The sequence below is a fragment of the Pongo pygmaeus genome, chromosome 13 (assembly GCF_028885625.2).
Source record: "Pongo pygmaeus isolate AG05252 chromosome 13, NHGRI_mPonPyg2-v2.0_pri, whole genome shotgun sequence".
NCBI classification, from domain to species: domain Eukaryota; kingdom Metazoa; phylum Chordata; class Mammalia; order Primates; family Hominidae; genus Pongo; species Pongo pygmaeus.
This window is the reverse complement of record NC_072386.2, coordinates 101,127,804-101,141,080: the sequence shown is the minus strand read 5'-3', so window position 1 is coordinate 101,141,080 and position 13,277 is coordinate 101,127,804. Positions and strand designations below refer to the sequence as shown.

The 13,277-nt window shown below is 36.7% G+C and overlaps 1 protein-coding gene across 1 annotated transcript in view; it reads right to left on the bottom strand.

The window, feature by feature from the left end:
• Positions 1-13,277, bottom strand: part of MUSK (muscle associated receptor tyrosine kinase) — a 134,944-nt gene that overhangs the window by 107,484 nt on the left and 14,183 nt on the right. The window contains exons 2-5 of the mRNA XM_054502256.2: positions 13,093-13,219; positions 8,629-8,780; positions 2,083-2,210; positions 175-316 (exon numbers count right to left, since the gene is read on the bottom strand). Coding sequence (XP_054358231.1) covers positions 175-316; positions 2,083-2,210; positions 8,629-8,780; positions 13,093-13,219 — 549 coding nt within the window. The remainder of the gene's footprint in view (positions 1-174; positions 317-2,082; positions 2,211-8,628; positions 8,781-13,092; positions 13,220-13,277) is intronic.

Sequence of the window (13,277 nt, the reverse complement as noted above, 5' to 3'; positions counted from 1 at the left end):
TTTTTTCAGTTTTCCTTTTCTGTTATCATAGGCTTGACCTTATGATCTAGTATCTGGAACAACTGAGGGAAGTAGGCTGCCCACATCTCTTCTCTCCCAAGCCCAGGTGCAGCCTTCACAGTAGACAGTGAGGCCCCTGGTCACACAGTGAGGGGAAGAAATGCAGCTCCTTACCCTCAACTTCCAGCTTCACCACTTTGGAATATGCTGTCCCGAGGCTGTTTTTTGCCACACATCGATACTGTCCTGCATCTTCCTTTTGTACGTTATGAATCCTCAAGCTCCCAGATTCAAGAACTGCAATTCGGGAATTTTCCTGCCAGAGATATGGACGTGAATTCAAAAATGTTTATGGGTCTATCAAGGATACATTTGCCAAATATCATCAACTTATTGTCATCACCATTATCATCATCAAAGATATCTCTTTGACCTTTATTGGGCACTTACTATGTAAAACATACAATAGTAAATGAAATAGTGCAAGAGTACCTAAATTAATCTTCACCAGGGTCCTATGAGGTATAGTTTATTTTTATTTTCTTTCATCCCATAAGTATATATATATATGTGGGCTTATTTTACTTCCCCAAAGTCACAGCTAAATCTGATTAAAAGCATTGCTTTTAGAAGGGGGAAATGTTGCGGAGGGGGGTGGTGAGACATACAAAACTACATACTGGGTATAATGTACAGCACTCGGGTAATAGGTGCACTAAAATCTCAGACTTGGCCACTATACAGTTCATCCTTGCAAACAAAAACCACTAGTACCCCAAAACCTATTGAAATATAAATAAACAAACGCATTGCTTTTAACTATCAGGTTTACCTTGCACCCTAGATGGTATCTTTAGGCGAGTACATGTCCTTTGAAATACTAGAAAATTTCACACATAATATTAAAATTTCTCTTTGGAGTTTAAATATTACATCTGGCTTTTCTGTTTTGGACCCTAAATTCAGTAACATAAGTACAACCACCCTTGTTTGTCACTGTAGGAAATGCACCAAGATTTATAACAAGAGGAAAGCCAGATAATTAATCATTAAAAATTAGCAATATTTTATTTTAAATAAAGCAAAGCTGAGCAATTTTATACCTTAGTTCAGTTAATTGACATATAGTGACACCTTTGTATTCCTCTTAAAATATACTATGCATTGTTAAATGAAAAACATAGTCTGTAATCTTTTAGGTGATACAAAGATGGAAAGACAATAATGATGCCTCATAATAATTTATCAGTAAATGTGGGGATAAGATACAGAGGCAGTACAAAATAAGCATATAGATAATAACTTTGGTTTTTTTTTTTTTTTTGAGATGGAGTCTCATTCTATTGCCCAGGCTGGAGTGCAGTGGTGAGATCTTGGCTCACTTGCAACCTCTGCCTCTCGGGTTCAAGTTATTCTCCTGCCTCAGCCTCCTGAGTAGCTGGGATTATAGGCACACACAACCACACCCAGCTAATTTTTGTACTTTTAGTAGAGACAGGATTTCACCATGTTGGCCAGGCTGGTCTTGAACTCCTGACCTCAGGTGATCCACTTGCCTTGGCATCCTGAAGTGCTGGAATTACAGGCGTGACTACTCTTCGTGACTCAGGAGGGATTTGCCAAGGTATTTGTGTATGAGTCTTGAGTCTTTTCACCTAACTTCTCTCCAGAGCTCTCATTTCTTTTCTTCCGAACCTTGTCTCCCTCCCTCCTTCCAGAAACTGTCAGTTCTAAAGCCTGGGTTTTAGTTTTTCTTTTTCATCCCCTAAGTCTCAGATTCAACATTAAAAAAATAAATGATTTAGCCAGCCAACAAATACAAAGGATTCCAGGTTTGCTTTTTCATTGCCTCCTTTTCTATCTTTAACATTATTGGTTCCCATCTCTTTTTTTTCCCTAGCCAGACCCAAATGAAATGCCATACAGTTTGCATATATGCAAACAGAAATATTTACATTTGGTTAAAATGTACATGGAAACTACTTTATACTAGAAGTTTGTAAGTGTGTAACTGAGTGTGTAAAGAAATGTTATATTTTAAAATACATTTTATATACGTGTTTTAACATCATAACCACTTACCCTGAGAGGGCTATCTCCCTTTATCCAAGACACTGATGGTTTGGGATTACCCATTGTAGTACATGGTAGGACTGCTTTTAATCCCTCTATTATTTTCACATTTATGGGAGGACGAGTTATTTTAGGTTCTAAAAAGAAGTGAAAATTCAAAACAAATAAGGCAATATGGCTTTATTAAACCTAGAGTTTCTAACTTTCAATTTAATTCTAAATATCTGTTTTAAGAATCATTTGAGGCATGTTACATTACAAAATTCACCAAATGCAAAGACAGTTTTCTTCAGTAGATCTCAAAAAGAAATCAGTTTAGAAACACTTGGTTGTCTCTGCTTTATTAGAATCTTACTAGCAAAACACAAATTTATGAAAAATATTAACAGTGTGAAGTTACCATAGCATTCTTCATTTTAAAAGATAGTTAATAAAAGCTGATTAACATAGGCTGTCACCACAGCAATTCAACATTATTTAATTCATACTGATAGACATAAAACATTTAAAAAGAAAATTTTGATATAACTATATTCTTACATAGTTATAAATTATGACCTATTTTCCCTTTAGCTTCCATCTTAATTTGACTATTAAATTTGATGATTATTAATTAAATACATTCATTCTCTAGAAAGTAAACCAGATATTATTATATTAACAATCAGAAGAAATTCTGTCATACAATTTGGGGGGACTCAATTTTGTAAAGCAAACATGTAATTTACTGTTCAAACACTTTTAATCTTCCAGAAGAAATAGTTTATGCCAGTTAATTTTTATTCTCAAATATGAAACTTTCAAAGAAAGTTATTAAATCTAATATACAAAAGAATTGATAAGTTCAGGATGCCAGTTATGTTAGTACTATTCGTAAAATAGTTAAAACTACATTTATGTCCTTAGGAATTTTATGTTACAGATACAGAGGGGGACTTGGCAAGAGAGACTACTGAGCAATGGATACATTTTATTTCTTGCAGGACATGTGCCATAACCAATTTGTTATTTTGACAAAGGAAAGCACGAAATACGGACTTTGTTTTCTTCTATTTCAATGTGAGGAAAAGGAGTGGGGGCTTTGGTGTTGTTGGTAGCAAGAGATATTTGCAAAGCCTTCATGACCTGTTGGTTTGTTTCTTTATTTTATTTTATTATTATTATTTTTTTGAGATGGAGTCTTGCTCTGCAGCCCAAGCTGGAGTGCGGTGGCGTGATCTCGGCCCACTGCAAGCTCCGCCTCCCGGGTTCATGCCATTGTCCTGCCTCAGCTTCCCGAGCAGCTGGAACTGCGCCCACCACCACACCCGGCTAATTTTTTTTTTTTTTTTTTTTTTTTTTATTTTTAGTGGAGACGGGGTTTCACCCTGTTGTCAGGATGATCTTGATCTCCTGACCTCATGATCCGCCCGCTTCAGCCTTCCAACGTGCTGGGATTACAGGCATGAGACCTGTTGGTTTTTAATCTAAGCATTCACTGCCATTTAGAGTTCCTGTGGCCCTGTATTATAGCAAAAATACAAGAAAGGCTTTAAAATATAGGAAAATAACAACTTTATTACTTTGCCTGCTATCTATAGCATACAACTCTCCTTCTAATAAACTGTAAATACCTACATTTAAATACAGTACTGGCCAGGTTCCTCAATTGTGAGTTGTATTGTCATACAGTTGCTGGGAAAAACTTAGCTGAGCACTTGATATTCCTATGACAGTCAAATAAAGTGTTATCTATGCCTTCCATAGGTTCCCTGAACAAGATCTCTATGGTAAAGCTGAGGCACAGATAATGTCTTAAGTAAAGACCTTTGGTTAAAGCAAAAAACCCCTATCTTCTCAGTGACATGATGTCTTGGTCATCTGTTAGGTGAGGGGTGAGGAATTCCCTTTTGGGAAATTGAATATAAAGTTAACTAGGAATGACTAGAGTATTGACGCATAGCCATGGATCCCCACTGTAAGGGAACATGATTCAGGGTGGAGTCATAAGTACTGACCAATCAGAATTGGTCACCTTAAAGCAGGATGCTGGAAGTATCCTGCTGTGCCAGCACTGAGTCTTTAGCTGATGGACTATTAGGAATTTAGGGGAGGGAGCTCTTGGGGGAGGGCTTAAGAGAGCTAGAGTAGTGATAGGGGTTGGGGGATCTCAGGAGCCTTGTGAAACAGATCTTTCCAAGAAGTATGGAAGCATTCCAAAATTTTAGCAATTGGAATGGCCACACCAGTGTAGATCCACATGAATGGATGAGATCTCCAAAGGAGAGGTTGGAAAAAAGAAGACAAGAAAAGAAAAGGGGATTTAATATGGAACCCAAGTCAAGAACATTTGGGCCAGAGAGAATATGCAGAACATTCAAAAGAAAGGTAGTGTCATAAAGTAAGGAAATACTTGAATGTGTTTCATCCTCAGAATGAAGTCTTCATTATTTAGCAAATGAGAGCATTCCAACTTCGTTATTTGATTTCTTACTGCTCTGCATACTGAAGGGAAGCCTGCGTATAGGCAGATCCCCACCTACTTACTCACAGTAAGTACCAAATCAGTATTCCATAAAGTCCTGCTATTCCCACCAGCTTTTTATCCTAATTGACTGAACACTCTATGTATACTTATGATCAAAAAATAAAAGATCAATTTGAGAAAAACTGTAAACCTAAAAGGATGGAACCCAAACAAAATCAATTTTTTTTTTCTGAAGGAAATAAAAGTAATGCAGGGAAAAAAAGAAAATGTCTTTTTAAAAGATGCACTAGTGATATCCTTAGAAGCTTAAGTGAATATTGTATCATACAAGTGAGTTTGTTATGACAACAGAGACATCAAGGAAATTCTTAGAAATTAAAAATATAGTTTTTAAGACCAAGACACTCAGAATGACAGAATAGTCATACTGGAGACCACATTCATAGTATGAAGAAAAAGTAAAAGGAATCTTCAAGAGAGTAGAATATCAAGACATGCAGAAAATATGAGGAGAAAAATTTGAAGTCATAGAGAAAGAAAGAAGAAAAAAATAGAGAAAATGTACCTGATTTTCAAAAAAGCTTTGGTCTTTAGATCAAAAAGGCTCACCTAGGCTGGGTGCAGTGGCTCACTCCTATAATCTCAATACTTTGGAAGGCCAAGGAGGGAGGATCATTTGAGCACAGGAGTTCAAGACCAGCCTGTGCAACATAGTGAGAACTTATCTCTACCAAAAAAAAAAGTAAATAAATAAATAAAATTAGCCTGGTGTGGTGACTCATGCCTGTAGTCCTAGCTACTTGGGAGGCTGAAGCTGGAGGATTGCTTTAGCCCAAGCAGTCAAGGCTGCAGTGAGCCATGGTCACACCACTGCACTACAGCCTGAGTTACAGAGTGAGATCTTGTCTCAAAAAAACCAAAACAAAACAAAAACCAACCAAACAAACAAACAAAAAGGCCCACCTAAAACTGAGTAGCAATAATTCTTAAAAATACACCTAATATATTCTTGTCAATTTGTGAAATTTATGAACTCTAGAAGAAAAAGAAAAATCCTAAACTTTTAAAGAGAGCCATCAGATTTACTTGTAAAGAAATAAGAAAAAGACTTCTCATCTGCAACAGAGGATATCTACTAAAACTAAAGAAAAGGGCTTTTAAAACTCTGATTCTGCATGCAGCAAAATTATTATCCAACAATGTGAGCAAAATGAAGACTTCCAACCATGCAAAAATTCAGGAAATATTTTACATCTTCACACTCTGAAAAAAGTACCTAATGATTTCCTCCAGCAAAATAACAAAAGATAAGAAATAATGATGAAAGACAACAACACAAAAACTAGAAATAAATGTCCCAAGTAGACCTAAATTCCTCTAATTTGTGTGGTGCCCGTATGTATGGTTATAAGCATGTCATAGAAGAGAAGATGAAGGTTACATCATTGTAAGATTGACAGTTTGCAAGTAGCAGATGCTTACAGGACGGGAGGCCATGAGATTTAAACATGCTGGTAGGGCAGTGTTTGATGATACATCACCAGGTAGAAGAAAGAACTAAGTATGGAAGGAAATAAAAGCCCCATTGGGGAATCAATGGAAAGGAGAACAGAGACGAATCAAGGTAAAAGAACATGATGATGCTGGTGATGTTGATGTTGTATAGCAAGAGTAAGAGAATGAGAGAGACTGAGACACTGTTGTTAGCTGAGAAGGAGACAATGGAAGTTTGTGCCCATAAACTCTACTTGGAGGCAAGTCATGAGTATAGGAAACTGTTTTGCTCATCTGACAAGGCTGTACCAAAAAATGTCCATGATGAGTGTGACATACTGTAGCTGAAGATTTTAAATGCAGACTACTTCCAGAGGGTGACAAGGCCAAGAATGAGTCATCAATTGGGTACGCTGATAAAGAGTTAACACAAACAGGCTCATGCCTGTAATCCCAGCACTTTGAGAGGCCAAAGCGGGCAGATTACTCAAGGTTAGGAGTTCAAGACTGGCCTGGCCAACATGGCGAAACTCTGACTCTACCAAAAATACAAAAATTAGTCGGGTGTGGTGGTACATGCCTGTAATCTCAGCTACTTGGGAGGCTGAGGCAGGAGAATTGCTTGAACTCAGGAGGCAGAGGTTGCAGTGAGCCATGATCACGCCACTGCACTCCAGCCTGAGTGAGACTCCGTCTTAAAAAATATATATATATTTATATATATACTTATATTTAAATATATATTTATACTTATATATTTATACATACTTATATTTAAATATATATTTATAGATTTATATTTAAACATATAGTTATAGATTTATATTTAAATATGTAGTTCTACATATTTATATTTAAGTATATAGTTCTACATATTTATATTTAAGTATGTAGTTCTACATATATATTTATATTTATATTTAAATATAAAATATAAATATATATAACAAAAAAACAGTTAACACAAACAACCTAAATGCCCATTAATGATAGACTGGATAAAGAAAATGTGGTACGTATACACCATGGAATACTACACAGCCGTAAAATGGAATGAAATCATTCCTTTGCAGGGACATGGATGGAGTTGGAAGCCATTATCCTCAGTAAACTAATGCAGGGACAGAAAACCAAACACTGCATGTTCTCACTTGTAAGTGGGAGCTAATGATGGGAACACATGAACACGTGGGGGGAAACAGCACATACTGGGGCCTGTCGGGGTTGTTGGTGTGGGGAGGGAGAACATCAAGAAGAATAGAATGGACACTAGGCTTAATACCTAGGTGATGGGATGATCTGTGAGGTATACCACCATGGCACATGTTTACCTATGTAAAACACCTGCACAGTCTGCAGAGGTACCCCTGAACTCAAAATGAAAGTTAAAAAAATAAAATAAAACCACGTTTCCTCATAGTGGTAGACTTACCTAAACTACTACATATATGCGTGTGCATAGAGATTAAAAGTATGAGCCTTAAAATTGAAAAAAAAAAAAGACAAACATCACTGGATTTGTGGAGGTCAAGGAATTGTGAGAATTAAGTGGCTAGTGGTTCTATTTCATGGCTGTTAAAATTTCTTAGGGTGATTGCAGGAGTGGAGATGGATAGAAAGATAGTAAGCCTGGAATTAAAGTTTTTAATAAATATGGGGAAGTACCTAGAAGAGTAGATGACCATGATGAATACAGTTAGAGAAACGATAGGTCAGAATGGCATAAGCCCTCATCAGAGGAAAGATTTTATATAGGAATACAAAATAGAGTGGTTTAAAAGCAACACTGAGGGCTGGGAGATACCTACTAGTGTTTGGCAGCCTTGTAGACATAAAGTGGGGAAAATAGAACAGCTTCCACTGAAGCAGAAAATCACTCAGAAGAATATTAAATTTGAAATAAGGCAAAAGGGTAGAAGTGTCTGCAAAGAGGTTAGAGATAAAAAGAGTGTTTGGTTGTGTTTCACAGGGGTAGGGTAAAGGTTTCAGAGAAAGGTTTCCTGGTGAAATAATTTACGGTAGAAGAAGTCAGGAGATGAGTGAAGGTAAGAAAATTGGAGAGGGTAGAGAATTGAGAGGCTTGCCTTAGGGTAGTGGTTGATGGCAGGCATAAGAGGTGTGGGATTAATTGGCCTCAGGGTTGTGCTTGAACTTGAACTTGTCTCACTGCTGACTCACCAGGCCTGAGAACATCTCTATTTACTGACTATTTTAAAGTGTACCAAGTCAGGGCAGGTGCAGTGGCTCACGCCTGTAATTCCAGCACTTTAGGATGCCAAGGTGGGCAGATCACCATAGGTCAGGAGTTCGAGACCAGCCTGTCCAACATAGTGAAACCCTGTATCTTCTGAAAATAGAAAAATTAGCTGGGCTTGGTGGCACACACCTGTAGTCTCAGCTACTCAGGAGCCTGAGGCAGGAGAATCACTTGAACCCAGGAGATGGAGGTTGCAGTGAACCGAGATCACGCCACTGCACTCCAGCCTGAGCAACAGAGTGAGACTCTGTCTCAAAAAAAAATGTAAAAAATAAGTACAAAACTACGTGTACCAAGTCAACTTTCAAATCAATAGACGAATCTCTTTCCCACTCACTCATCTTCACTTGCAGGGCTCCACAACTCTCCACAGCTCCTCCCACACCATTGTTGGCCGTGCAGCAGTAAATGCCATCATCACTGTCTTCCACACTCAGGATGGTGAGGAGCTGCCCATTCTCCCGGATGCTGTACCGGGTGTCAAAGAGCCTGCAGGTCACAGAGAAAAATGACAGATTAGTGCTTCCTCTGTGATTTTTTTTGCCATGATTAATTTATCAAACCGACGACTTGTTAATGAGGAAGTAGGATAAAGGTGAGAGGAAACTTGAGTGAGTTCTGAATAATAGAATAACCTTACTTGATAATATAAAGCTAACATTACATTCTCATCTTTCTTAGGCTCCAATAGTCAAAGTACCATAGTCCTTCAAAAATGCTTTCAAAGGGTGACGCCTACTGATAAGACAAAATGTAAAGTTTACTTTATTCAGAAAAGCATACAAAACCAAGATATAGGTGTCTTCTCCCAATAAGTTCTGGGAAGTAGCAGCTATTCATAGATAATGAACATGCATACGTATAAATACGATGAACAGAAAGGGTTAATTATTTATAGAAGTAACTAATGATTAGTTGAACATTCATTCTTTCATTAAACAATTACTTACTGAATGCTAACAAGTGCCAGGCACACTTCTAGTTATTTGGGATACATAAGGGAGGAAAACAATTTCAGACTATAAAAATATATGCTTTACATATATTATCTATTTAATTATATGCAAACCATTTGTTGAGAAGGGAATTAGGGCAACAGAAAGAAATAGGAAGAGAAGCAGCAATATAAAAGAGAGTTTCTTTTAACCAAATAAGAGTTTTTTTATGCCAAATGCGTGTGGTAAGCAGAATAACACTCCCACAAAGGTTCTTGTTTTAATCACCAAAATCTGTCAATATGTTACCTTATTTTGCAGATGTTAAGAATCTTAAAATGGAGTGTTCTGGACTATTCAAATGGGCCCTGTGTGATAATAAGTATCCTTAAAAGATGGAAGAGGGAGGCAGATTGATAAAGGGAGGTATGACAATGGAGGCAGAGGTCAGAGTAGTGCCGTTGCTAGCCTTATAAGTGGAGTAGGGGGCCAAGGAATTCAGGTGGCCTCTAGAAGCTAGGAAAGGCAAGAAATCAGATTCTTCCCTAGAGCCTCCAGAAGGAACTCAGCCCTGCCAACACTTTGATTTTAGCCCAGAGAGATTTATTTCATACTTGTGACCTCCAGAACTGTAACATAGTACGTTTATGTTGTTTTAGGCCACTAAGTTTGCGGTAATTTGTTACAGCAAGGATAATAAATAAATACAGGTTTTGGTACCTGGAAGTGTGGTGCTGCTGCAACAAATACCTAAACATGTGGATGTGGCTTTGCAATTGATGAATAGTTAGAACTGAAAAAATTTTGAAAAGCATGCTAGAAAAAGCCTGTATTTCCTCAAAGAGACTGTTAATAGAAATATGTGTGTGAATGATTCTGCTCCTGAGGAATTGGAAGGAAGAGAGTTGCATGGTAGAGAAAATCTAAGTCATCTTAAAGAATACCTAAATTATCATGAACAGACTATTGGTAGAAATATGTATGTTCAAAGCACTACTGGTGAGGACTTGGGTGGAAATGAGGAGCATGTTACTGGGAAAAGAAGAAAAGGGGATCCTTGTTATGCAGGACATAGAACTTAGCTGAATGGTGTCCTGCAGTTATGTGGAAAACAAAGCTTGTGAATGATGAACTCAGATATTTAGCTGAGGAAATTTCTAAGCAATGTGTCAAAGCCGTGGCCTCATTTCTTTTTGCTGGTTATAGTAAAATTCAAGAGGAAAAGATAAATGGGAAAAACTGCTAAGCAAAAGAGGAACCAGGACTTGATGATTTGGGATTATCAGCCTATCCAGATTGCACAAAATACTAGCAAACCAAATTCAACAATACATTAGAAAGATCATCTATCATGACCAAGTGGAACTTATCCCTGGGATACAAGGATAGTTCAACATATGCAAATCAATCAATGTGATACATCATATCAACAGATGAAGGGTAAGAAACATATGATTATTTCAACATATGCTGAAAAAGCATTTGATAAAAATTCAGCATCCCTTCGTGATAAAAACCCTCAAAAAATAGATGGAAAATGCCTCAAAATAATAAAAGCCATATACGACAGACCCACAGCTAGTAGTATCATACTAAATGGGGAAAAACTGAAAGCCTTTCCTCCAGTCTGGAATGCAACAAGGATGCCCACTGTCACCACTGTTATTCAACACAGTCCTGGAAGTCCTACCTAGAGCAATCAGACAAGAGAAAGATATTAAGGGCCATCCAAATTGGAAGGGAAGAATTATCTTTGTTTACAAATGATATGCTCTTATATTTGGAAAAACTTAAAGACTCCACAGAAAACTATTAGAACTGATAAATTCAGTGAAGTTGCAGGATACAAAATCAACATACAAAAATCAGTAACATTTGTATATGCCAACAATGAACAATATGAAAAACAAATTTAAAAATAATCCTATTTACAATAGTCACACATAAAATTAAATAGCTAGGAATTAATCAAAGAAGTGAAAGAGCTCTATAATGAAAACTGTAAGACATCAATGAAAGAAATTCATGAGGACACCAAAAAAGTGGAAAAATATTCCATATTAATGGATTGGAAGAATCAGTATTATTAAAATGTTCATACTACCAAAAGCAGTCTATAGATTCCATGCAATTCCTATCAAAATACCAATGACATTCTTCACAGAAATAGAAAAAAAAAAATCCTAAAATTTACATGGAACCACGAAAGGCCCAGAATAGCCAAAAGCAAAAAAAAAAAAACTGGAGGAATCACATTGCCTTACTTCAAATCATACTACAGAGCTAGAGTAACCAAAACAGCACGGTACTTTCATCAAAAGAGACATAGACCAATGCGACAAAATAGAGAACCCAGAAATAAATTCATGCACCTACAGTGAACTCATTTTTGACAAAGGTACCAAGAACATACACTGGGAAAAAGACAGTCTCTTCAGTAAATGATATGTGGAAAACTGAATATCCATGTACAGAAGAATGAAACTAGACCCCTATCTCTCTCCATATACAAAAATCAAATCAAAATGGATTAAAGATTTAAATCTAAGACTTCAAACTATGAAACTACTCCAAGAAAACATTGGGGAAACTCTCCACGACATTGGTCTGGGCAAAAATTTCTTGAGAGATACCCACAAGCATAGGCAACCCAAACAAAAATGGACAAGAGGGATCACATCAAGTTAAAAGGCCTTCTGCGCAGCAAAGGATACAATAAACAAAGTGAAGAGACAACAAATAGAATGGGAGAAAATATTTGCAAACTACCCATCTGACAAAGGATTAATAATCAGAATATATATGGAGCTCAAACAACTCTATAGTAAAAAATCTATTAATCCAATCAAAAATAGGCAAAAAAGTTTGAACAATTTCTCAAAAGAAGACATGCAAATGGCAAACAGGCATATGAAAAAGTGCTCAACATCACTGATCATCAGAGAAATGCAAATAAAAACTACAATAAGATATCATCTCACCTCAGTGAAAATGGCTTATATCCAAAAGACAGGCAATAATAAATGCTCGCAAGGATGTGTAGATAAGGGAATCCTTGTACACTGTTGATGTGGGAATGTAAATTAGTGCGACCACTATGGAGAATATGTTGAAGTTTCCTCAAAAAACTAAAAATTGAGCTACCATATGATCCAGCAACCCCACTGCTGGATATATAAGCAAATGAAAGGAAATCAGTATATCAAAGAGATATCTATACTCCTATGTTTGTTGCAGCACTGTTTCCAGTAACTAAGATTTGAAAGCAACCTATGTGTTCATTAACAGATGAATGGATAAAGAAAATGTGGTACATATACACAATGGAGTACTATTCAGCCATAAAAAGAATGAGATCCAGTCATTTGCAAAGACATGGATGGAACTGGAGATCATTATGTTAAGTGAAATTAGCCAGGCACAGAAAGACAAACATTGCACGTTCTCACTTATTTGTGGGATCTAAACATCAAAACAATTGAACTCATGGACATGGAGAGTAAAAGGATGGTTACCAGAGGCTGGAAAGGGTAGTACAGGGATGGGGGTGGGGGAGTAGGGGATGTTTAGTGGGTACAAAAAAAATAGAAAGAATGAAAAAGTCCTACTATTTGATAAGACAACAGAGTGACTATAGTCAACAATAACTTAGTTATACATTTTAAAATAACTTAAAGTGTGTAATTGGATTATTTGTAATTCAAATGATAAATGCTTGAGGGGATGGATGCCCCATTCTCCATGAGGTACTTATTTTACATTGCATGCCTGTATGAAAATATCTCATCTACTTCATAAATATATACATATATATACACCTACTATATACCCACAAAAATTTTAAAAAATTAAAATGGAATACTTACTTAATGAGAATTTTATTTCTAGTCCAGGAAATCTCAGGCTGGGGGTAGGATTCCACTGCACACATGAAAGTAGCCACTTCTTCAACTAAGGCATCCACTGTTTCAAGAGGAGTGGTGATGACAGGAGCTGAAAGGAAAGGAGATATCAAAAGAGAACATTCTAGAATTTTGTTTACTAACCCTTC